General features: G+C 43.1%; 1 protein-coding gene across 3 annotated transcripts in view; it reads right to left on the bottom strand.

Annotated features, from left to right (window-relative positions):
* Positions 1 to 23,949, bottom strand: part of EML5 (EMAP like 5) — a 270,650-nt gene that overhangs the window by 24,316 nt on the left and 222,385 nt on the right. For all 3 annotated transcript variants that reach the window (XM_074998770.1, XM_074998769.1, XM_074998768.1), the window contains 5 exons: positions 22,077 to 22,175; positions 19,971 to 19,991; positions 14,273 to 14,446; positions 8,184 to 8,392; positions 4,724 to 4,881 (listed from right to left, as the gene is read on the bottom strand). In XM_074998770.1, the coding sequence (XP_074854871.1) occupies positions 4,724 to 4,881; positions 8,184 to 8,392; positions 14,273 to 14,446; positions 19,971 to 19,991; positions 22,077 to 22,175 (661 nt within the window). The remainder of the gene's footprint in view (positions 1 to 4,723; positions 4,882 to 8,183; positions 8,393 to 14,272; positions 14,447 to 19,970; positions 19,992 to 22,076; positions 22,176 to 23,949) is intronic.

The raw sequence follows: 23,949 nt of genomic DNA, 5'->3' as shown, positions 1-23,949 counted from the left end.
ACTGGGTGGAGGAGGCACCTCGAGCCACCCCATGGCCCCTGAGCAGCTCCCCGCCACATCCATCAAGGCCATGGCCAGTGCGCTGGCTGCGGTGCTGGCCACAGTTTTGCAGTGGCTTCTGGTGACCAGCCTCCTGGAGGCTGTCCTTAGGACGCAACACCCTTGCCTGGTCCATCTGCCACTTGTGGGTCATCCCCGCAAGCAGTGACTGGTGGGACCTGCTGGTACTGGAGGACTGGGGTGATGAACAGTTGCTGCAGAACTTCAGGATGATCAAGGGAACATTCCTGGAGCTGTGCCACTGGTTCGCCCTAGCCCTCCAGCACCGTGACAGCCGCATGAGGCCAGAACTCCCCCTACAGAAAAGGGTGGCAATCATCCTCTGGAAAGTAGCCATCCTGGACAGTCACCGATCCATTGGCCACCGGTTCAGGGTGGGCGGGGCCATCCTGAATGAGGTGAGCCTTGCTTGGGTCACACTCCCACCACAGGCAGGGGCCTGGGGGAATCCCCAGCTAGGGGCACCATTGGGAACTGGGGGGGGGGCAGCCCCCCAGCAAAGACAGAGGAGGGGACAGGGACAGGCAACCATGCAGGAGCCTGGGGGAAGGTGCCCTGGGGAGGAATGTCCTGTAGGAGATGGGAGCGGGGATGAGGACAGGCAGGCACACTGTTCCTCAATCCACACTCATGAGTGTGTTTCCCCCATCACTCCCTGCAGGTCATCTGGGCATCAACAAGGTCCTCCTGTGGCAGCTGATCTGTGTCGGGACCTCAATGACAACATCCAGAGGTTGGTCAACTTGGACTTCCCCAACTGCTTTGGGGCAGTGGACAGCACATACATAACCATCCAGGCCCCAGAGCACAGCGGCGGGGCCTATGTCAACTGCAAGGGCTACGACTCTGTGGTGCTGCAGGTGCTCATTGATGCCAAGGGCCAATTCATGGACATATGCATGGGCTGCTCCAGCCATGCCCATGACACCCAGGTGTTCTGGAACTCAAGGCTTGGCCACCAGATGGCCAAGGGGACCTCCATCTCTACATCATGGCAGACGCGGCCTATTCCCTGCAGGCCTGGTACATGAGGCCATATACGGGTCACAACCAGCTAATGCAGGACGTTTTTAATGATCAGCTCAACCAGGCCCGTAACACAGTTGAGCGGGCATTCGGCTGCTTGAAAAGGTGCTTCCAATGCCTCCTAACCAGGCTGGACATGGGCCCCCCCAACATCCCAGCAGTAGTCGGGGTACGCTGCATCCTACACAACCTGGTGGAAGCCAAGTAGGAGTGGGCCGCCGAGTGTGGCTATGAGCAGCTACCCACCGCCCCATGCAGCCAGGCCCAGCGGGACAGGATGCAGGTAAGGGAGGCCCTGTGCAAGGCCTTTGCCCGGGAGCCACACTGACCCCCCAACAAGCATGTGCTGTCCACCATAACCCCCAGGCACAGCCCCCACAACCCCCACCCACATGTACACCAGGGTAACTACAAATAAAAACTTTACTGCACATGCACCAACAATCTGTGCATGTTCATAACCGTAGAAACTATTTACGGAAGTGGGAACTATGTACAGTGAGGTTGGGGGACTTATGAACTTTGGGAACTATGGACTGGGGGAAGTATTTACAGGGGTGCTGTGGGCAAGGACAGGCGGACACCAATGCCCCAGGAGGGCCGGGGATTTGGGTGGGGTCCTTAGTCCTTGACAGGGGTTGACAAACAGGATCTCCATTGCCTGCAACCACCCCTAGCCACCCCCTGCATCTAGGGGCCCCATCAGGGCTGGGAGCATAGGGAGGCAGGTGCATGGCTGGGCTGCAGCCTCCGCAGCATCACCAGGATCAGCACAGCAGGAGGAGGGTGTCGGGGAGCTTCCTCTGCATGGCTGGCCCTGGCTACAAGCAAGTGGACCAGCTGAAGGAGGCTGCCCGGCAGGAGGCTGGTTGAGACCAGGGCAGCAAGGTCAGGCTCGTGGGGGCAGGGCAGTGCAGGGGAAGGTTGAAGGAGGGGAGGGTGAAGGGGACCTGGCATAGGGGTGCAGGTTGGAGCGGGGGAGATTGGAGGGGGGCCGGGGGATGGAGGGGTGGGAGTGGGAGGGACAAGTGAAGGAGCGGCTTGCGAGGCGGCAGTGGGCAGGGCCAGGTGGTGGGTCATGGCCTGGGTCAGGGTGTCCAAGCTGGATGTCACCCTGTCTCAGGCCTGCCGCTCCATTGCGAGCCACTCCCGCAGCATGCCCATGAGGTCCCACAGGTCAGAGGTGTAGGCAGGGTCTCCTGCCTCCTCGTCCCTGCCCTGGTGGCACTGGTGGACTGCCCAGCAGTGGCCCCATGCCCTCCCTGGTTGAGATCTGGACTGCTCCCTCTTGCCCCGTGGTCAGGCTTCGTCTGGCTGCTGGAGCTGTGGAGAAAGAAGGGGATAGAAAACAAAATATTAGTCTCATGTAATACTCACTGGGTCCCCGCCCCTTCCTTCCTCTCCCCATCCTGGGGGCCCAGTGGTGTCTGGATCCCAGAGTTCCCCACACGGGTGGTGCAGACGTAGGCTTCCCTCCACCTCCCCGGTCCCACTATGGCTGTGCAGCTCATGGTGCTGTCCTGGCTGCGTGGTGCTGAGCGCCGCACAACAGCCCCCTGCCACGTGGCCCATGGAGCGTGGCTGTCTGGGTTGCACCTGGATCGGGGCCAGCAGTCATGTGGTTGGGCTGTGGCCACCCCGATCAGGACTGAGTACTCCCTCCCTGGGTCCTGGGGCAACCAGCGTGCATGACACCTACCAGAGGGTGCCTCCGGGAACCCGGGCAAGGCATGGGTAGAGGGGGCCCGACTGGACAGCCCGGATGTGATGTTGATGACGAGGGGCCCCTCAGCTGAGCCCTTGTCATCACTGATGGTCTTGAGCTGGTGTATCATTCGCGGGTGCCTGGTGCCAGCCGCCAGTCCAAATGGTCCTTGCCCTCTGTCCCCAGCTCCAGCTCCACCATGTCAAGGATGACAGCTGGTGGTCTCGCCTCCTTGGACCCGAGGAGGTGGTCCAGTTCTTTAAAGTAGGGGCAGCTTATGGGTGCTGCCCCCAACCATCTGGCTGCTTTCTGGGCCTTGCAGTAGTCCTGTCTTACCTCCTTAACTTCAGACCTCACCTGGTCTGAGGTGGGGTGGCCCTGGCCAGGGAGGCCCTGGGAGAGCTGCTCAAACACTGTGGCATTGTGGTTCTGGACCCCCGTTTGGTGGAGAGGAGGTCCTGGAGCTTGGCCTCTGTCCAGGAGGGGGCCTGGTGCTTCAGAGCCTGGATTGCCTGCTGGGAGGGCTCCCTACTCTCCTTGTTGGGGTCCTGGGCTGGGCGGGGGTCTGGCTGGCTGGCTGGCCATAGGAGTAGGGAGAGCACTGGGCTGGCCGGCAGTCACAGAAGGCATTGTGCTGGACAGCAGCATGGGTTCCCTGATGCTATCAAGCTCTGAGCTTCCTGCCTGGGAATTTGTGGGAGCCTGTGCCTTTAAATATGGGCAGATGCAGGAGCCATCATGCTCCATTTGTGCTGCGAGTGAGGACTCTGCCTGCCAGCTGATCGGTACCATGGAGGACTCCCTCTTTCGAAAGAGCCATCCGCGGACCATCTACACTTGCTCTCTTTTGAAAGGGAGCACTTCTCCCACTGCAGGAACGGACAACCAACTTCAATGGAATGGCTCCGTTCTTTTGAAGTTAATTTTGAAAGACCGTGGTTTGTGTGTAGATGCGCTGCAGGGAATTTTGAAAGACAGGCTTTTGAAGTTACTTTCGAATGTACTTGCTAGTGTAGACGTGGCCAATATGTATTGTTCTATAAAGAAGATTAGCTTTGCTGAAGAAGTCTCACTCTGAGTTACCATCCAGAGGAAAAGTAAATTAAATGCTTAGTTAGATAACAGATTCTGTAATTCATATGGTGGACCTCAATTTCCTGCACTGCTATGCTTCTGTCCTGTTATAGTGAAATGGTATTTAGAAAACTCTTTGGCCTGGTGACTAAAATCATATGATATGAAGAAAGGAATGGGTCTGCCAAACTCCTAGATTAGTACAGTATGTTAACCACTACCTGTGAGCCCCAACAGTATAATCCTAAATTAAGGGGACAGAGAGAGAAGGAAGAGATGAGAGAAGGAAAAAGAGGGGAGCAAAGGAAAATACAAGAAAAGAAACTGAAGAGTAAAACTGAAAAAGAAGCAATGAGATGGTGTTGATGGGGAAAAAGAGTAAGATTTATAGCATGTATTTCTAAATATTATTGTTGATTTTTTATTCAGTGCCTTTGATGTTCTAGATGTTTCACAGAACAAGTACAAGATAGTGTCCCTGCTTTGTTGAGTTGACAGGTCAAAAATGAAAAAGACATAAGATGATATTTGAGAAAAGGACATGGCAGGAAAAAGGATCAGGTTCATCATTATTCCTTTCGTTCACTCTGTGCAGAAAACAAGGTCAGTGGGGAGTTTAAATTATTCTTATGCCTCCTTCATTTTGGCACAAACTAAGGGCCTGTCTAGATCCAAACACAACTCAGAGAAGCCTAATGCAGCCACTGAGAGCAGAACTGAGACCAGCTGAGTCAAACAGCTTGCACAGCTGCTCAAATCAAGTGACAGATGGTAAGTGCTGGAATTTCATTTTTAAGCACACTTTTACAGCACATAATATCGTAGTAAAATATATTTAAATTGTAAAAATAGACTCACGGTCTTTCTTTGCCTCCTGTTACGATTAGACCATCTCTTAATGTAGTGTACATTGTGAACACAGGACCATTGTGAGCTTTGGCCACAATTCGTACCAACACATGCTCTTTCCAAACACACACATCTCCACTAATGGTACCTGTAAATGTCAAGTTATTCTGAAAAGGGGAAAAATATAGTTACCATTTGATTCTGAATAAAGCAAGAAGAAATACATTTACTTTTTGTATTAAATAAATAGTACACAAATTCTACATTTTGGGCTAGATAGTGGCTCTATTAGTTTTTGCTATGAAAGTGGTGTTTGTAGAGGGATACAGACCAATGGCGATCTCAGAAGCACTGTATCTGCAGAAGAAAAAGACAGGCAGACAGCCTCCAAGATACAGGGTGAGAATATACAAGAAAGTAACTTGCTATGTGCTTTTAAAGGCAATGCTCTTTTCCAGTCAATGTGGAAGTTCATGTCTAGCACAGATGTCAGGCCTCTGCCATTCAGATGCACTAATTAATAAGCAGGTTGCCACACTGTGCAGCAGCTTAGTTTATTATATTTACTTAAGGCTGGGGTGGGGATCTTCCCTGAATCTGGCTCCCAGGGCTCAAGGATCCCCTTCCCTGCATCTGTCCCTCTGTGGGGTGGGAGTCATGGAGCCACAAGCCTTGCGGCCTGGCATCAGGCATGCCGGGGCTGGGGCTGGGGCTGGTGCATGGGAGCTCTGCATGGAGGGGGCAGGAAGCAGCTTCAGGCCTGTGCACCACCACCACTCCCACTCCCTCCAGCTGCGGGGAAACAGCCCTGTGGTGCTGCCTAGAGAGGCTTTTCCTTTTGCCACTCTGATTGGCCAGAGTTCTGACCAATCAGAGCAGTGGAAGGGTCGTGCCTGGAAAGGGTGGGGAAGCATAGAGCCATGTGCATCCCTGAGATGCTGAACAGGTAAGTACCCACTGTCTCCCAGACCCTGCACCCACCCTCAGACTCCCCACACAAAGCCCACTCCTGCCCCCTCCCTCCTGTCCAGACCTCTTCACCCTGCTCCTGCCCCCTCCCTTGCACCCAGACCCCATCACGCTGCACCTGCCACTTCTCTCCTGCCAGTCCCCTTCACCAGCTCCTTCTGTCCCACCCAAAGCCCTCACACCCACCCTGTCCTCCTTTCTTCCAGACTCTACACCTTAAATCCTCTTGCACTCTTCCTCCTTCTCAGACCCCATACACCCAGCCCACTCCTGTATCCCCCTCCTATATAGAAGTCCCCTACCCCTCCCCTCTACCCCTTTTAGTCAGACCTCCAGCCTGCTCCTGCACCCCCTGCTGCTCAGACCCCCTATCCCTAGCCTGCTCCTGCACCCTACTCCCACCCAGCTCACCCACCCCCCAGCCTTCTCCTTCAGCTTACTCCCACCCAGACCCCCACACCCCAGGCCCACTTCCTGGCAGCCCCCTCTCACATTGGCTCTGTGGCCAAAATAAGGGGTTCAATGTACTAGCCTTGCCCCTCCTAGGTTCTGGGCTGGTGTGCAAACAGAATGAAGGGAATGTCTCTTTTTTCATTGTTTTTTGTTCTGGGGACCATGTTGGTGAGTTTTTTTCCTGACTTGTGTGCCCACATCTGATTCTTCTGTGGGTCAGTGGCCCCGACCCAAAAAAAGGTTCCCAATGCCTGACTTAAAGCATAGCCCCATGTACAGTATACCGCAGAAATCCAATCTTCAAGTGACAAAGGTGTTGGTCCTGGTTGCAATCACGCAGCAAGGAAAAGATCATTTTCTGAGATTGCAAGGACACTTTGATAATCTACTCTAACTACTGAATGCCAAAGGCCACAGAACTCCTCAAAACTAATTCCTTTTCAATTAGAGCATACATTTTAAAAGAATCCACCATTATCTTTGGTACATTTTTTCAGGGAATAACTATTCTCAAAGAGCATTCCTGGACACTGCTGCTATATGATCATCTCACAATAACTGGGGATGCAACAATACACTCAGACTGTGAACTTGAATCACCCCATGTAGGTCCCATAACCATATTAAAAGTGGAAAAGTTATACTCCTAATTTCTTTCAGTTGCCTCTTCCAATTTAACTACATTACCTCAGTCGTATCTGGAATGAACTTCAGCCAGCAAGCTCTCATCTATGCCTCTTTCTCTCAGACACTGGGCCAAGGCATTTAACAGTACTACTGAGGTCAGGTGTGATAAGGAAGTGAATGCCAACAGAAAATTGAAAATCACTGCAGACAATAGGTTCTTACTAATTCTAGTGGCTCCATAAACACACTGGACAGAAGGAGACAAAATGGAACCCTGCAGATCTCCACATAAAAGTGCTTTAAAGGAAAAGGTACTACCTCTCCATACCACCTTCTGGAAATCTTTAGGCAGGAGAGAACAGAGCCACCCTAGAACATCTCTGCAGTCCACAGACAAGTCTTTGCATTTAATGCACCCAAGAGACAAGGCTCTCAGGTTTTAGGTGTCAGCTGGAAAGGGGCATGCTATAATGACCTAATTATTCTGGATTACTAAATATGGACTTGAAATGAAAAATGATACCTATTGAAAGAAAAAAAAATGCCAACAAATGCTAGATTTCTCTTGAAGGTCTCCCATCCAAATAGATCAGCCCTGACTGTGGTAAGATATAGCGACCTCACAACCTCAGGTGGCGTGACTATATTTTGCATACCTTTTTATAAACTTTCTACATGAAACACAAAGCACATATTGTGACTTATTCCTTTAAAAAAATAAATCCCTCAAACTTGCGTAGTTAAATTTTGTCCTTGAAGATAAGCATATCTGGAAGAGGAACATTTATTACCCGGTGGCCAAATCTTCATATAAATTTTTATAAAATAGTAAAATAGAGCAGGACTAGATGGCTGAATCTAGATTCAGTCCAGCTGTCAGCATCATGATGCAAATGAGGGTTCATTAAATTGCAAATGGCTGTTCCTTTGCATATTTGTGGCAGAAAATAAACAATACAAAAAAATCAGAAATAAGGGGCTGGTGATAGAGCGGGTATTTGCCAGCAGAACCACGTCTATGATGCTTGTTTTCTGCGGTGAATATGCAAGTGAGCAGGTATGTGCAATTCTGTGAATCTTCATTTGTACCATTGTAGGGCTCAAAAATCAATTTTAGTGATCAAAAATCAATACCTATGAAGTTTATAGAACACTGGGTGTATAAGGATTCATAATATTTTTCTAAAGAGAAATTATTTTATTTTTAATTAAGACTAAATTCCAGAAATAATAAGTTTTTGTTAAAGTATACAGTTTATATACTAACCAGCAGGTTACAGCTGTCTGTTATGCAAATAGACATCTATGGCAGAAAAGTTAGGATAACTCATTTTACTACACATACACACATGGAAAAATAAAATTTAAAAAGGATGTTTTGTATGCATGCATTTTTTTAAAATATTTTTAAGGTACATACAGCTCCAAAAGCTACAGACAGCATAGTCTGCATCCGGGCATCTTCTATTGAACTTAGTAGCCCTTTTTTACTAAGAAGAGCTCTTCCAGCAAGGGTCCAGAACCTTACATGTTTTACTCCCACTGAAACAAACTGGGTATCTGAATCCGGTCTGAATTCTGCTACAAATATACGCTGATTATGACCAGCTCTGCTGGCAATTTTGGCACCTGCCAAAAGAAAATGGAGAATTTGAACTTACCAAAAATATAGTCTTCTTCCAGTAAAGGAATCCTTCACTCTGGAGTCTAATGTGTCATCCCCACAATAATAAATAAGTAGTTGAAACCCCAGACTGACCCTCCTATATAAATTCTACATCACACATGCTTTACAGCCTAGAAAACTATACACATATATGAACTACAGACAGTGTCAGAAAATTTCCAGACTAGGCAAAGGTGGTGTGGGGGAGAAGAATGAAATGTGGAGAGTTCAAAGGAGAACCGCAGACTGAAAGACCTAATGACCAAGATAGCATCTGATGAAAATATTGTGTCTGCTTGTAAGCTTCAGTTTTCAAAGGGGCCTAATGATAGGGGTCTTCCTCCTATTGTATTTCAATAGGAATTGGGACCTTAATTACCTTAAGTCTCTGAATATAGCAAGTATAGCATCTGGTCAAAATATGCAGAGATTGCCAGAGGGCTGCTCCACAAATTTTCTCCAAAGCTACTTTATTTCTCTGTCCAAGCTGAGAAGAACACAGTTAACAAGATCAGCCTAAAACTTGAAGATGGTGCTTTACCTGACTACAAACAGTTTTCAAAATTAGGTGTTTTAACTTCTGACCAATTTGAAGATCTCAGAGAGGTGGCCATGTTAGTCTGTATCTTCACAAAACAAAAAAGCAGTCTTGTAGCACCTTAAAGACTAACTATTATTTATTAGGTGATAAGCAATTTATTAGGTGACTGAACAATTATTTTCCAGATCTGAAGAAGTGGGTCTGTCCCACAAAAGCTCATCACCTAATAAATAATATTGTTAGTCTTTAAGATGCTACAGGACAGCTTTTCTGCCATTTGAATGTGTTTGTCTTATATGCTTTTTTCTTACCTGCAGAGCTGATGAACAAAGTATCTGACTTCCTAAAATACTTTTTCTCACCCAGGAAGCTCTCTAGCTAATCAGAAGGACCCATAAGAACCCTTGAGGATGAACAAGTTTACAACAGTGGCATCTTGACTGAAATTGCAAGAAGAAACTTCCTAGACAGGTCCCCACTAAACATGCAACACAGGCTCTATCCCACAAGATGAAGAGCCTATCATCTCTGCACAAAGGGTTCAGGGCTCTGGTAGGGTTTCCAAGTGTCCAGTTTTTGACCAGAATATCTGGTCAAAAATGTATCCTGACAGCTCTGGTCAGCATTGCTAAAAGGCTGCTTAAAGTCCAGTTGGCAGTACAGCAGGGATAAGGTAGGTCCCTGCCTGCCCTGGCTCCTAGTGACTCCTAGAAGTGGTGGCACTTCTAGCTCCTAGCACAGGGGCAGCAACAGTGGCTTGGTGCACTGTATCTGAACCCAGTGCCACATCCACAATTCCCACTGGTCAGGAACTGTGGCCAGTGGGAGCTGCAAGGATGGTACCCAGGGCTTGGGAAGCACATAGATTCCCCTGTCCCCCTTGCTAGGAGTTAGCTATGCTGGCTGCTTCCCAAGAGCAATGAAGAGACAGTGTGGACAGGAAGCCTGGCTTAGCTCAGCTGTGCTGTGGATCAGGAGCCACCTGAGGTAAACTCTGCCTTGATGGATCCTGTACCCTCCAGGTTTAAAAATCTTCCCACACCCTAGCTACCCAGAGTCTACAACCCATACCTACTTCCATTCATCAACTCACTGGCCCAGCTCTGAGCTCCCTGCTGCACCCCAAACTCCTCATCCCTGGCTTCACCCCAGATCCCACATACCTAGCTAGGGCCCTCACACTAATGCAGTCATACTATCGACTAGCCCTAGAAGTGTGTAGTGATGTGAGGGCTTCTGGAAACAGACTAACGACTCTGAGTGAATGAGATCAGTATACTGCAGAGTTGTGAGGGGAGGTGATTGGTAATAGCTCAGTGCCTTATAGTAAGAATGGTAACCACTCGCATTATCCACATGGCGGTAGGATGGTATAGGGGATAGCGAGTGGTACCTCTGTACTAGTGACCTTGTTAAAGAGAATGGGCTGTGGTTCCATGAAGGAATTCTGTTCGTTTTTGCACTAGCCTTTTGCATTGACGAGGGCCACCCCAGTGAAATGTAGGATGATGGCTGCACTGGGGTTTGGTGTTGCTCCCGCTGTGCCAAGATAGAATGTGGCACTGTATGTTGTTCTGCCACTGGGAACTGTTCTGGTTCAGTCAGTGTTATTTGCACATTTGGTATGGCAGCCACAGCTTGGTCTGCCGGTGTCAACCCCCTCCATCACTGCCCGTGCCATTGAAGCGGGGGTTGAAGCCACTTTATTTGAAGTGTGGCTTTTAAGATTTGAGCCAGAGGCAGACTTGTGCTTTTGTATGCTTGATGTGCCAGGTTCATCACCCAGGTTCATCCTGGGTAGGGAGCATGATGAGGAAGGCTAGCTCCTTGCCTTTGTCCTCGATATGGAGTCCCTGTCAGAAGGGACATTGTCCTCATTAAATTGTGGGTCCAGCATCAGCTCAAGAGCCTTGTCACAGAGGAGCACTTTTAAGCACACCTCTCTGTCTTTTCTAGCTTGCGCAGTGAGCCTCTTAGGTTGAGAGCTTTTCTGCAGGATGTGAGCCTCTCCGAGGCAATGTATACATTCAAAGTGACTGAGGCAGGCATAGAATCGTGGCATTTAGAGCACTTTTAAAAACCTAGTGCAGCTGACACTGCTTATTCTATTCTGCTTTTTTTCAAATGAAGTAAGCTGCCACATCAGCGAACTAAATACAATATAAACTGAAACTAACAACTGAAGAAAAGTTTTCGCCTTTTTTTAAGTTTTAGTGTGTAAAGAGACTAACTAAAGCTATAAGGTGAAGAGCTATTAACCTATACTCTTCTATCTAATAGGGCTGAGAAGAGACAAACTCCATCGTGGCTGAGGGCGGTGATGAAGGAACTGAGGAGAGTGGGGCTGTGCATGTGATCTCCACTGGTGTGAACAGCGCACACTGCTATTGTGCATGTGCAGCCCCACTGAGTGGTGCTAAGAAAAATCGTGCTGTGGTGCTGGGCAAGCCCAACACCCACTGGAGAGCATCCACAGGGACAGTACTAGAAGGAGAACCTGAGGCTCTAGGTTAGGGGTGAGCAATAATTTTTGAGGGGGGCACTCCAAGATTATGGTAAGTGGTCAAAGGCCCACTTCTATGGAATAGGTGTGTGCCTGGGACAGAAGTTGGGTGCAGAAGAGAGATTTTGGTGGGGCACTGGGGTACAGGAGTTTGGGAGGAAGTTTGGGTGAAGGAAGGGGTTGTGACCTGTGGGTACAATGTGCAGGGTCTGTGAGGGAGTTGTCACCTGGGGTGGAGTGGAGGAGGGTGCAGGGGGTTTGTGGGAGGGGCATTGAAGTGCAGGGTCCAGGAGTGGGTATGAGTGCAGGAGAGGATTCTGGTTTGCGGAAGAGGCGTAGGAGTGGGTGCAGGCTCTGGGAGAGAGCTGGGATGTGGTGCAAGAAGCAGGCTCTGGCTGGGAGCTGTTTGCCTAAGCAGCTCCCAGGCAGCAGCAATCTCAGGCAAGCAGCCCACTAACTGTTTCATGTGGCTTTCTGCACTGTGAAGAAGTGGGCTTCCCTTGTTGCCCCAGCCCTTAGCAAAATCTCTCACCTCCCATTGGTCAGTTTTGTGTGCTGACCCCTACCCGCAGCAAAACCTCTCAGCACTTACTGGCTGGAAATCAGTCTGTTGCACTGTCCTGCCTCCAGCAAAGTCTCTCAGCTCCTTTCGGCTGGTTTCACACATTATCCCCAGACCTACAAAATATCTCAGCTCCTATTGCCTAACTGTGGGCCACATTAACAGGTTCGGTAGGCCAGATTCGGCTCATGGGCCATATCTTGCCCACCTCTACTTTAGGTGCATCAGCAACTTTGCAGTCATGGGCTGGTATGGACTTGCCAGTTGCAAAGGGGAAAGAGAAAATGAGCAGAATTCTGGAGAAGAGAGAGGATGGGCCATAAAACCCAAGGTTTTGTGGCCTAAAACCTTGAACTGAGAGCAGAGCTGCTATGAATGTCTATTTACTATAGTTGGGCCTGTGATGTAACACCAGAGATTATAGAGGGGGAGTAGTTTATGCACAATTTTTCTGAGAGTTTCATCTTCTGTGATCTTTCTAGGTGCAGTTAACCCAATCAGTCAAGTCTAGCAGGCTCCTTCTAGGTGTACAAAGATTTCTATTAGGCCTAAGGACCCAGAATCAATACACAATTGAATAAAACTAAACATTTTTTTTTATAATTACAAATGGAGGTCAAGGGATTTTTTATCCAAGGATTATGCACTGGAAATATATTTGGCAATTTTCAAATAGTTAACTCGTACAGTATATACCATGCAACCTTTATTAAAATAATTTTTACCAGTTCATAACCAGTATTTTAATGTTGGAATTTTTGTATATGTTGTTGATTGACTCCGGGGCAATGTAGCCTGCTAGCTTATAGAAGCATGTTAGTTTGATTAATGCTTATGCTTTTATATAAATAAATCCCATATAGCTTGTGTAGCCATCATAGTTTAATTACTTTAGCGCAAAGGGGAGATCAATCTGCAAGGAGGACCTTTTTGCAAAGGAATTTTTCTTTCGTCTTCTTTCTCTGTTTATAATAAAGGTTAAGGCCAAATTAGTATGCACTGATGAATAGCTGTAAGTTTCCATCAATTTTCTGCCTTATCTTCTGTTCAAACCTATACACGTGGCTATGGTCAGAAAGGTGGGATAGCAACAACAGGCCCCCGCCCTGTTGACTAAAAGATTTAGTTAGAGGTCAGATAATGTTATTTTGTGGTGCTTTCCTGACCTACTCTCAGAATTCATCCATAAGGACTGACATACCTCGCACATACGGCTATAGTCAAAGGGGAGATCCCAAAGTAACGTCAATCAATCAGATTTGGGTATTTCACTAATTATGGGAAGTTGGAAGCTTTATTTACCATCAGTATTAAATGCAGAGAGGTAGAATGGGCTATATAATACCTCACCATGGCCGCATCTACACTAGCCCAAAACTTTGAAATGGCCATGCAAATGGCCATTTTGAAGTTTACTAATGAAGTGCTGAAACACATATTCAGCGCCTCATTAGCATGCCGGCAGCCGTGGCACTTCAAAATTGCTGCAGCTCGCTGCCACGCGGCTTATCCAGATGGGGTTCCTTTTTGAAAGGACCCCGGCAACTTCGAAATCCCCTTATTCCTAACAGCATGGCCACTTTGAAGTTTTGGGCTAGTGTGGACATGGCCCATGTGTGGCGAAAGTGTGGGTCCAACACCAAAGGGTGTGCTTGACTCATGCATTCCTAAGCATCTTTTTCTTATCTCTATATCTACTCTTGGTTCCAATCTCTCTAAATCTTTAAAGTGGCTCTACTCTTTACTATACTTATTACCATGATATCTCCTTTGCCGATTGTGGAGTAGAGAGGGTTTCAACTCCAAGAACTCTGAGGAGGTACTAAGCATTGTATTTTTTCTCTCATAGCGTAAGTATAAAGTGCAGTTAGTTAAGTGAGCTGTATTAGAATAGTTAAGTAAGCTCATTTGTAATCAGATATTGGCTGTAACATAAAACCATTCATTTTGCATCTTTTGTACCTGTTGTTTACTGTTTAAATACCATCATGCCTCTAAAATAAACAAACCATAAATGCTGCTAAACAGTGTTACATATGTAAACACTGGAAATCCTGAGACCCACCTCCAGAGCCCAGGCATCTCTCTCTGGACTAAAAGTTGAGCAAGGGATAGGTGCGAACCTTTTATCTTTAAGTCAGATTGGTGAGCCTACCAAAACCTAATAATTCCCATTATTTATCCCTGTGGTTAACTGCAATATAAATATATTTTATAAACAAAAAGTCTTTTCCTACCTTCTTGCCACTTCCATATGGTAAGGGTGTGTTCAGGATCCAGCCCTACAGAGAGGAGAAGTTTGCCAGTGGCACTGAAACTGACTGAACAAACTCCCTTTGAATGGTAGCATCGCAGTACAGATAATGTCTGTTTGCTCATTGCATCCCACACATGGATAGAAGGAGCTGTAGCTAAATGAATATAAAATCAATTATTTGTTATATGCTTACAAACAAAGGCAACATTTTGCTACTGAAAGCAAATGAGGGGCTTAATTTAAAAAAAGAAAATTGTTTTGTTTTTTTAAAAGGGAGATTTTGTTTTCCTATTATAAATTGACCTTCTGCAAATACCACCACCAGTATGGACTGTGGGCTTGTTTCATGTTATATTGGTGGAAGTAGCTGCACCTATAGATGGTTGCTGAGGCTTAGAAACCCACCGAGCTCTTAATAGGTGACAGCTCTTTGTAGGTGACAATCTGAGGAACTGTCCAAGATGGAGTTATCATTAGAAGTTTTGGAACAAATTGACAAACTTAACAGCAACAAGTCACCAGGACCAGATGACATTCATGCAAGAGTTCTGAAAGAATTCAAATATGAAATTGTGGAACTATTAACTGTGGTATGTAAACTAGCCTTTAAATCAGCTTTTGTACCCAATGACTAGAAGACAGCTAACGTAATGCCAATATTTAAAAAGAGCTCTAGAGGTGATCCCAACAATTACAGACCAGTAAATCTAATGTTGGTACTGGGCAAACTGGTTGAAACCATAATAAAGAATAAAATTGTCAGATAGATAGAAGAACGTAATTTGTTGGGCAAAAATCAACATGGTTTCTATAAAGGGAAATCATGTCTTACTAATCTACTAGAGGTCTTCTAAGGGGTCAAAAACATGTGGACAAGGGGAATCCACTGGATATAGTGTACTTCGATTTCCAGAAAGCCTTTGACAAAGTCCCTCACCAAAGGCTTTTATGTAAATTAAGTTGTAATGGGATAAGAGGAAAGATCCTTTCATGGATTGAAAATTGGTTAAAAGACAGGAAACAAAGGTTAGGAGTAAATGGTAAATATTCAGAATGGAGAGGGGTAACTAGTGGCATTGCCCAAAGGTCAGTCCTAAGACGAACTTATTCAACTTATTCATAAATGATCTGGAGAAATGGGTAAACTGTGAGGTGACAAAGTTTGCAGACAATACGAAACCGCTCAGGATAGTTAAAACCAAAGCAGACTGTGAAGAACTTCAAAAGGGTCTCACAAAACTGAGTGACCGGGCAACAAAATGGCAAATGAAATTTAATGTGGGTAAATGTAAAGCAATGCACATTGCACAAAATAACCCCCACTATACATACAATATGATGGGGGCTAATTTAGCTACAACTAATCAGGAAACAGATCTTGGAGTCATCATACATAGTTCTCAGAAAACATCCATGCAAGTGTGCAGCAGCAGTCAAAAAAGCAAACAGGATGGTAGGAATCATTAAAAAAGGAATACAGAATAAGATGGAGAATATCTTCTTGCCTCTGTATAAAACCATGGTATGCCCACATATTGAATACTGCATATAGATGTGGTCTCCTCACCTCAAAAAAGATATACTGGCATTAGAAAAGGTTCAGAAAAGGGCAACTAAAATTATTAGGGGGTTGGAACAGGTCCCATATGAAGACAGAATGAAGAGACTAGGACTTTTCATCTTAGAAAAGAGGAGACTAAGGGAGAATATACTAGAGGTATAGAAAATTAAGAGTGGTCTGAGAAAGTGAACAAGGAAAAATTATTTACTTGTTCCCATAATATAAGAATTACGAGACATCAAACAAAATTAATGGGCACCAGGTTTAAAACAAATAAAAGGAAATTCTTCACACAGCACAGTCAGAGGCGGCTGTGAAGGTTAGGACTACAACAGGGTTTAAAAAAAAGCTAGGTTAATTCAGGGAGGTTAGCCAGGATGAGTAAGGAATGGTGTCCCTATTCTCTGTTTGTCAGAGGCTCGAAATGGATGGCAGGAGAGAGATTTATTGCCTGTTTGGTTCCCTCTCACTGGGGCATCTGATATTGGCCACTGTCGGCAGACGCCACACTGGGCTAGATGGACCACTGGTCTGACACAGTATGGACATTTTTATGTTAATACCAACAATCCTCTCTTGTTTTCTATCTGAGATAAACTTTCCTTAGCTAGAAATATTAACTTAAAATCTGAACATTTTGAAACATACCTCATCTAGTAATATGTAACTTGTCACACATTTAATACCTGGTTAGTAACAGAGAGAAAGCTGTGCTAAGTCTATATACTATCAAAACAAAAATGCAGTAAAAGTAGCACTTTGAAGACTAACGAAATAATTTATTAGGTGAGCTTTCATGGGACAGACCCACTTCTTCCTGTCCCATGAAAGCTCACCTAATAAATTATTTTGTTAGTCTTTAAAGTGCTACTTTACTGCTTTTTTGATTTAATACCTGGGTGAGGTTTTCATACTGGTGGTTTCCCCAGAAAGTCAGTTTATAAGACAAGAACAAAATTTCCCATTCTCCAATGTGCCAACCACCCTGGAACTCAAGCCATAATATTTAGCAATATGCAAGATGAACCAGTAATAGGGTTAGTGAGGTAGAAGAACTAGAGGTGTGCATCTAACTGGAGTTACTTAGACTGTAAACTTTCTGGGGTTGGGGTTGTCTTTCCACAATATGCATGTATGCTATTGATGATGATGATGATTTTGGTAGCACCCAGAGGTCAGAGATTTTTTGTTTAGGCACCACAGAGACAGTCCCTTCTGAAAGGGCATGGAATCTAAGCATGGCTTGCAATCTGTGTACAGTTCCTGGTACAATTAGGCTCCATTCCTGACTAGAAGCTGGACTTACATATTTCTGAAAGTGATTCAGCAGCACAGGCTTACATGAAAAAACAGCAATAATCTCCACAAAAGAACAGAAGGACTCTTCAACTTATGAAGATATCTGAAAAGAGTAGGTCCAGAGGCTCTTTTCTGCTATGAAGATTTCCTTCATGCAATTACACAGCCACTTTGCTACAACCAAATAGCCTTGTTTTAAACCTTAAATGGCACAAAATGGAGAATCAAATTTGTGAAAATCCTGGGAGGATCAATTTGTTTGGATAGGCAACCAACTTCCTGAGCTGCTAGAAAACTACATTATCAAACCTCTCCTAGAGCAGATAGATAAGACCTTGGAACATGTTGAAGACTGTTTCCAAGTGGACTAATTTCTGAGAGCACATTAAGGCTAATAATAAACCCCATATGAATAAGCAGCTGTACCAATTCATGAACTATTTTTGGAGTCTCTAGAGAAGACTGAGTTTTTCATAAGCCTTTTACAGAGACAGAGCAGAATGTGCCACTGGAGGTGAGAGCAATGCAAGGATAAAGTATAAATTAAAAGAGCTCTTAACCCAGAGCAAAGAAAATATTTTTAATGTGATGGTATGATATGCATATGTCCACGTGTTTTTTGAAAGTAAAGATGCCTGCAGATTTACCTGTTGCTATAACTACTTGAGTTGTCTCTATATTAAACTTCCTATGACACAAAGGGGCTGAGTGATATCAGATCTAAAAGTACACAGATACCCCAGATCACTGGAGTTCAGCAAAGTAAAATTCTACAAAACAATCAAAGCATTACATCTCACACTTCTGTCAGGTAAGAGATGGAGAAAACAACAAATCTGTGAAAAGTTGAAGAGCTTCGTAATGGCTCTATCCAAAATATCTTTATCTGAAAATAAGTGGTGATCACCCTCTGCTTGAACTGGAATTACAGTGCTATGGGCTTCAGTGACCAGAGGTCCCCTTTTCCGTGTGGATATTAATAAGTAAAAAAAGGAAGAGAAGGATGACTGTTTGGTGAACCACTTCTGTGCTGTTAGATTTTAATTTCATGGAAAGCATGTTTGATTTAGTGACACTAAAGTTACTGCCATTGTCTGTACTTGAGTATTACCTCAAATAATTATAGATTATTGTAGACAGGTGTTTTAACAGGTGCATTGTTGCTGGGCAGAACAAGCTTCTGGAATGCCCCAGAATTATGTGGAAAATGAAACATATGCAAGGCTTTATCTTGTACTTTGAACAGACTTTTTTCAGCATCCTCCCTGCCAAAACAGTGGAGTTTACTAATCTCTCGGCCTCCCTGTCAGCCTGAGCTGAAAGTTTGTGGATCTTGGATAAAAAGAAGTCTGGATGATCATCACCTAGACTCCACAAATGGGGATTTAAGTAAGTCCACCACAACTGGGTTAGCTGGAACAAGAATGTAGTTCCTCTTTTGAGCTCTTCTCAAAGTCTCTGCCTTGATCTAGTTCCTCCTTCATGCATGTCATGGTCTGCCTGCTAAATGTTGTTCTACCAGAGAGATGCATTTTGTGAGGTCTCCTCTCTCTTTTTAATTAGGGTGGTGGTTTCATGGGCAAGCAAGACAGAAGAGATCTGCACTAGAATGAACCAGGCCTTTAAGACAGTCAGTGGAGGCCTTCATGTGCCACTTTGATCTTAATGCAGGCAAACAATTTGGCATGGAGATGCTCGCCATATCATAATGAAGAGCAGAGGCAGTCCAGATTCTAGTCTAAAACTTCTACAAAGAAGAAAGACTATAGTGCACAATCCAGACAGTGCCATCAGGAATTATACACATGTATTAAGACAGAGGTCAAGCGAAAGCTGTTCTATGAGGGTCAATGAGGCAGAAAAAATGCCTAAGAGAAGGATGGGATTTGGAGACATGAAGCAACACTAGATGGGTTGCTACAGAACTCAAGGAAACAGCCATATTACGGTTACCTCTTATATAGTAGTATTGGTTGTGAAAAGGCTATTTTGTCTGCTCTCTTCCATCCCTAATACAATCAAATTTTCACATATTTCAAAAAAATCAACTCCCTTTTAAATTTCACTGACTCTATAACCATCTCTGAATATTTTTTTCATATTCTCTCTATACACATGAACCCACATGTATGCACTCTGTTTCTGATGTGTGAAAAACGACGACTGTCCAACAACAACTTCACTCACACATGATAGTAATGTTTTCTTAGGACAATAGTTAAGAAACAATTTATTACTAAAAATTACTCAATCTTAGTGATCAAAAGGCCCAAAATGATTCATCACAAAATTAAACTGACATCATAACAATCATTCTGGATCATTGGTAATACTTGCATCACAGCCATACAGTAGATATGAAGGGTGATTATTTTATTCACTCAGTCACCTAGGCCTCCTCAATGGAATATTTTTTTAAATATATACCTTAAAATTATGTTCATTTGAATTGTCTGGAACTATTAGTTGTCAGCCCCAAGAGCTTCTAAAAAACTGCATGTTTGTAAAGGTCTGCTACGTATATGTTAGAAAAGATTATTACCGGGCAGCAAGAAGGGAATATGTTTAAGCAAAAACGTTTTAAAGTATATTCTTTTGAATGCTTTGATTTTCAGTAAAAGAAATGTTCTATTTTTACAGTTTACTGAACTACGCTGCTTTATGTTCAGTGCTTAGGCAGTAAATGATTGATATCTGGTTTTATAAACTTAAAGTGTACTCTCAGAACTTATTACTCTACAAAGTTGTAGACAATGACTACTCAATAGTCTAACAATAGTCTAACTAACTGAAGATGTTAAAATTGTATTTCCCTTACCTGACATATCTGCTGAGTCTCCTGTAATGGAAAAGCAGCAGAAAAATAATTAGATGAGAAATAAGATAAGTGTTCAAGAAAATATATGCTACACAAAGTGTAATTTTTCACCACGTACTCTGAGATCATCTCCCTGAATTATAGCAGTATGACTACTGCTATTATAGTTAATGATGAGTTAACAAATATTGATGTCTGAAAATCAAAGTGGTGACAGTCACATTCTGAATTCCAATGGCTAGGATGAATAAATTTCATCTTCAGTTGGGTAACTTTTAGAATGTACAAATATCACTTGGGTGTATGTCTCAGTTCCTTCTCTGCCTAGCTCTAAATTAATATAATTTTTACAGGTTGCAGGCATACTAGTCAATTAAGTGAATAAATGCCCAGAAGGAGATAATGTTTGAAATAGTATATTAGTAAAGGGCCTAATCCTGAGAAGTACTGAACCCCCTTTACTACTGTTTACTTCAAGAAAAGGGATGAGTGATCCACATTACCTAGGACGATGCCCAAACTAGGATGCAGTTAAGCATTCTGCATGATATACTGGATTTAGCATCATCATAAAACACTGCAGTGAGATATTCTGACATCAAAACTCTTTCAGTGAAAGACTACAAAGAATCCACTACCGGGCCATGGCAATTTGAAAATGCATTAAATCTTTAAAGATTGCATTGTCAGAACTATTCTGTGCAAGGTGTAACACTGTTAATAAATGACGAAAGCAAATGAGTATAGCAAAGTAACTTTTACATCAATGCAGAGCTTTAAAGATTGTTTTGCTTAGAAAAAAATATTTGTCATTTAAAAATGTTCTTCACTCTTTTAATTACTGGAATTATTTGCATGAAAACAGTTTTGTTTCTGTGGAGTCATCTGTTCTTGCTCTTTATTCCTCAGTCCAGGTTATAAAACAAAATAGAAGTCATTTTTTATTGATGCTTTACAGAATGCTTATGGGACAAACAAGCATTAAAGGTCTAAAGTTTCCTCCTAGCTGAAGAGGCACAGAAGGAAACAAAATGAGCCAAGAACCATAGCTTTTGCAATGTCACTGAATTCATTCCCATCCTGTTCTGCATTCTTTGAATAAACACTTTTTAAAAAGTTCAAAATCTAATAGAAATATTTCAGTTTTGTCAAACTGCAACCTGAAACAATTTTTTTACTTTTCAATTTGCCAATATTTTTGCAAATTTGTTTTCAGGCTGACATGGTATGTTTTTTTTTCAAAATTCCAAGTGAGCAGAGAAGTCTTATTTTCTCAGTTCTTCTTAGCAGTGACTTCAACATGAACTTTTGTTAAAAAAATCTACTCCTTTTAAATCAATCTGGTTCCTACATTTTCTAAACTCAACACTCAATATGTTGTATTATTTGCTAAGAAACATTAAAAGATATGCAGTAATGTTTGTGGTGTGGAACTGACAGAGGTTTGTATTGTGCTGCAATGTTTAGACATAATGGTGTTGATTTATGTGCTGATGTGATGACTTCTCTTTCTAAGTTTACATTTCAACTTTAATGTCATTTTAATATATATTTGATTTTACTAAAATCTAGATGATCTAGAGGGAAAAACTCATTACTGCTTTGGCTCTGTTTGGAAGGTTAAAACCATTTATTATGAGCATATTAGTGATATATACAGTAAACCTGTATGGTGGGATAACATGTAAATTCACAACTATTTTTCCATTTAAGACAAAAATACAAAGTACTATTTAATTAAATGTTCTTCCTTTATCTCCCTTTCATTAATGGCTTATTGTTGACTTGATTGTGAAGACTGTTTATGATGATGATGTCCCTGCACAGCTGGGGAGATTAAATGAAAATACAGATGAATTTAAGTGGGGCTCAGAGTTTCCAAAATTACTTTCTGATAACTCTCCAAGCAAAATATAGGCTTTAGCTTTCTAAGCCTCTCAACAGTTTTTGTTTAATTTTATTAAATTATACTCCAGAAAAAAACAAAGAGGACAGGTAACTGAGTAACACTCATACGGACAGAGACAACATAATAAAATAACCTTTGTGTTTTGTTCATGAACTCAAAACTGTGTATTAATTTCATTAAAAAAAATCCAAACATACCTACTTGGCCAGTTGCCACAAGGTTGGTAAACTTGGGGTGTTGATTTACAGTGAGGCACAGAATATCATCATTATGTTCCTGGTAAAAAGACTGAGAGCCTAAAATAAAAGTACAAAATAATTAATATAATGTTTGTTAAAACCTTTATGCATTTATGACAACAATTAAATTTGAAAAAAAAATCTAATATTTAATAGAGAATGCCATTATGATGAGATAATAACCTTTATACAGAGGTTGGAGATAAGAATCACTAAATTCTAAATCTGGATTTGATATATACTCCTCAATGATACTGGATAAGTCTATTAAAGTCTCTCCCTCAGCTTTCTCATTAAGAGCACTGTGATAATGTTTCAAATTTGTCCCAGGTGTAAATGCACTGCTATTACTTCTGCTATTGAGATGGGTTGTTAATACTTCCTTCCCTAACCCACAGCCATGGTGTTTGATGATTAGTTCATATTTATTATGTATTTTGAAGATGAAAAGCAGTAAATAATCATAGCATGTCTCACATTCATAAAGAGTTTTGAAAACATTTCAAGTTTTATATTGAAAAACTTACCATAATAATAGCAACACTTTTAAAATTATACCTCAGTACATAATGCCTTTTTTCAAAACAAACTATCATTGAATCAAAAGATAAACAGAGATGGAAAATTTACCTTATAAAATGAACACGTGCTTATATATTATCTATGCCCTTTGTAAAAATACATTCTTTGAAAAACAGGTCTGTTGTCTTAAATAAATTGCTTTTCAAGGAACTATGCTCAGCAAATGCTGATAATGACAGAAAGCCTCATATTCTGACCACAAGCCCTGAATTGTCAAAGTCTCAGGATGTGGTCCCCAACTTACTGAAGGGCATCAGTAACTATGGTTGTGGTTTGTGGAGTATGAGCAAAGGGAAAATACTGACATACATTGCTCTGAACCGTCCAGCAGTCGACAAGTAGGGCAACAGGCCAGTTGAATGTGCACTGGAAGATGATGAAAACACGTCACATGCCATACTTCCTAAGATACTTGAGTGAAAGAGAGCATGAAATGATAGAGTTTGTGACTCTAAGGAATGGCAGGAGGGAGAACACCAAAATAAAGACAATGGATTTCAAGAAGGCAGACGTTAGCAAACTCAAGGAGTTAGTGGGTAAGATCCCATGAGAAGTAAATTTCAGAGGAAAAACAGTTCAAGAAAACTGGCAGGTTTTAGTTCAGGCACAAGAGCAAACTTACTCACTGAATAGGGAAGATAGGAAGTATGACAACTACTGGTTTAACCAGTAGATCATCAAAAAAGAGCCCTACAGAAAGTGAAAACTCGATAAAATAACAAAGGATAAATATAAACAAATAACACAAGTATGTGGGGACAAAATTAGAAAGATCAAGGCACAACACAAGATCAAACTAGCTAGAAACATAAAGGGTAACAAGAAAGCAGACTACAAATATAATGAAAGCAAGAGGAAGATCAAGGACGGGTACATTACTCAATGAAGAGGGAAAAACAATAACAAATGATGGGGAAATAGCAGAGGTATTTAATGACTTTTTGGTTCAGTTTTCACCAAGAAGGTTTGTGGAGACTGGACATCAAACATAGTGAATGCCAATAAAAATGAGGTAGGATCAGAGGCTAAAACAGGAAAAGAATGAGTTAAAAATTACTTGGACATATTAGACATACGTCTATGTCTATGTCTTCAAGTCACCAGAGCCTGATGAAATTCATTTTAGAATAGTCAAGGAGCTGACTGAGAAAATATCTGAGCCATTAATGACCATCTTTGAGAAGTCATGGAATATGAGAAAGATTTCAGGTTAGAAATGGGCAAATACAGTACTAATCCATATAAAAGG

The sequence above is a fragment of the Carettochelys insculpta genome, chromosome 6 (genome assembly GCF_033958435.1).
Source record: "Carettochelys insculpta isolate YL-2023 chromosome 6, ASM3395843v1, whole genome shotgun sequence".
Lineage (NCBI taxonomy): Eukaryota > Metazoa > Chordata > Testudines > Carettochelyidae > Carettochelys > Carettochelys insculpta.
Note: the sequence above shows the minus strand (reverse complement) of the source record. Positions and strands in the feature narration are given on the sequence as shown.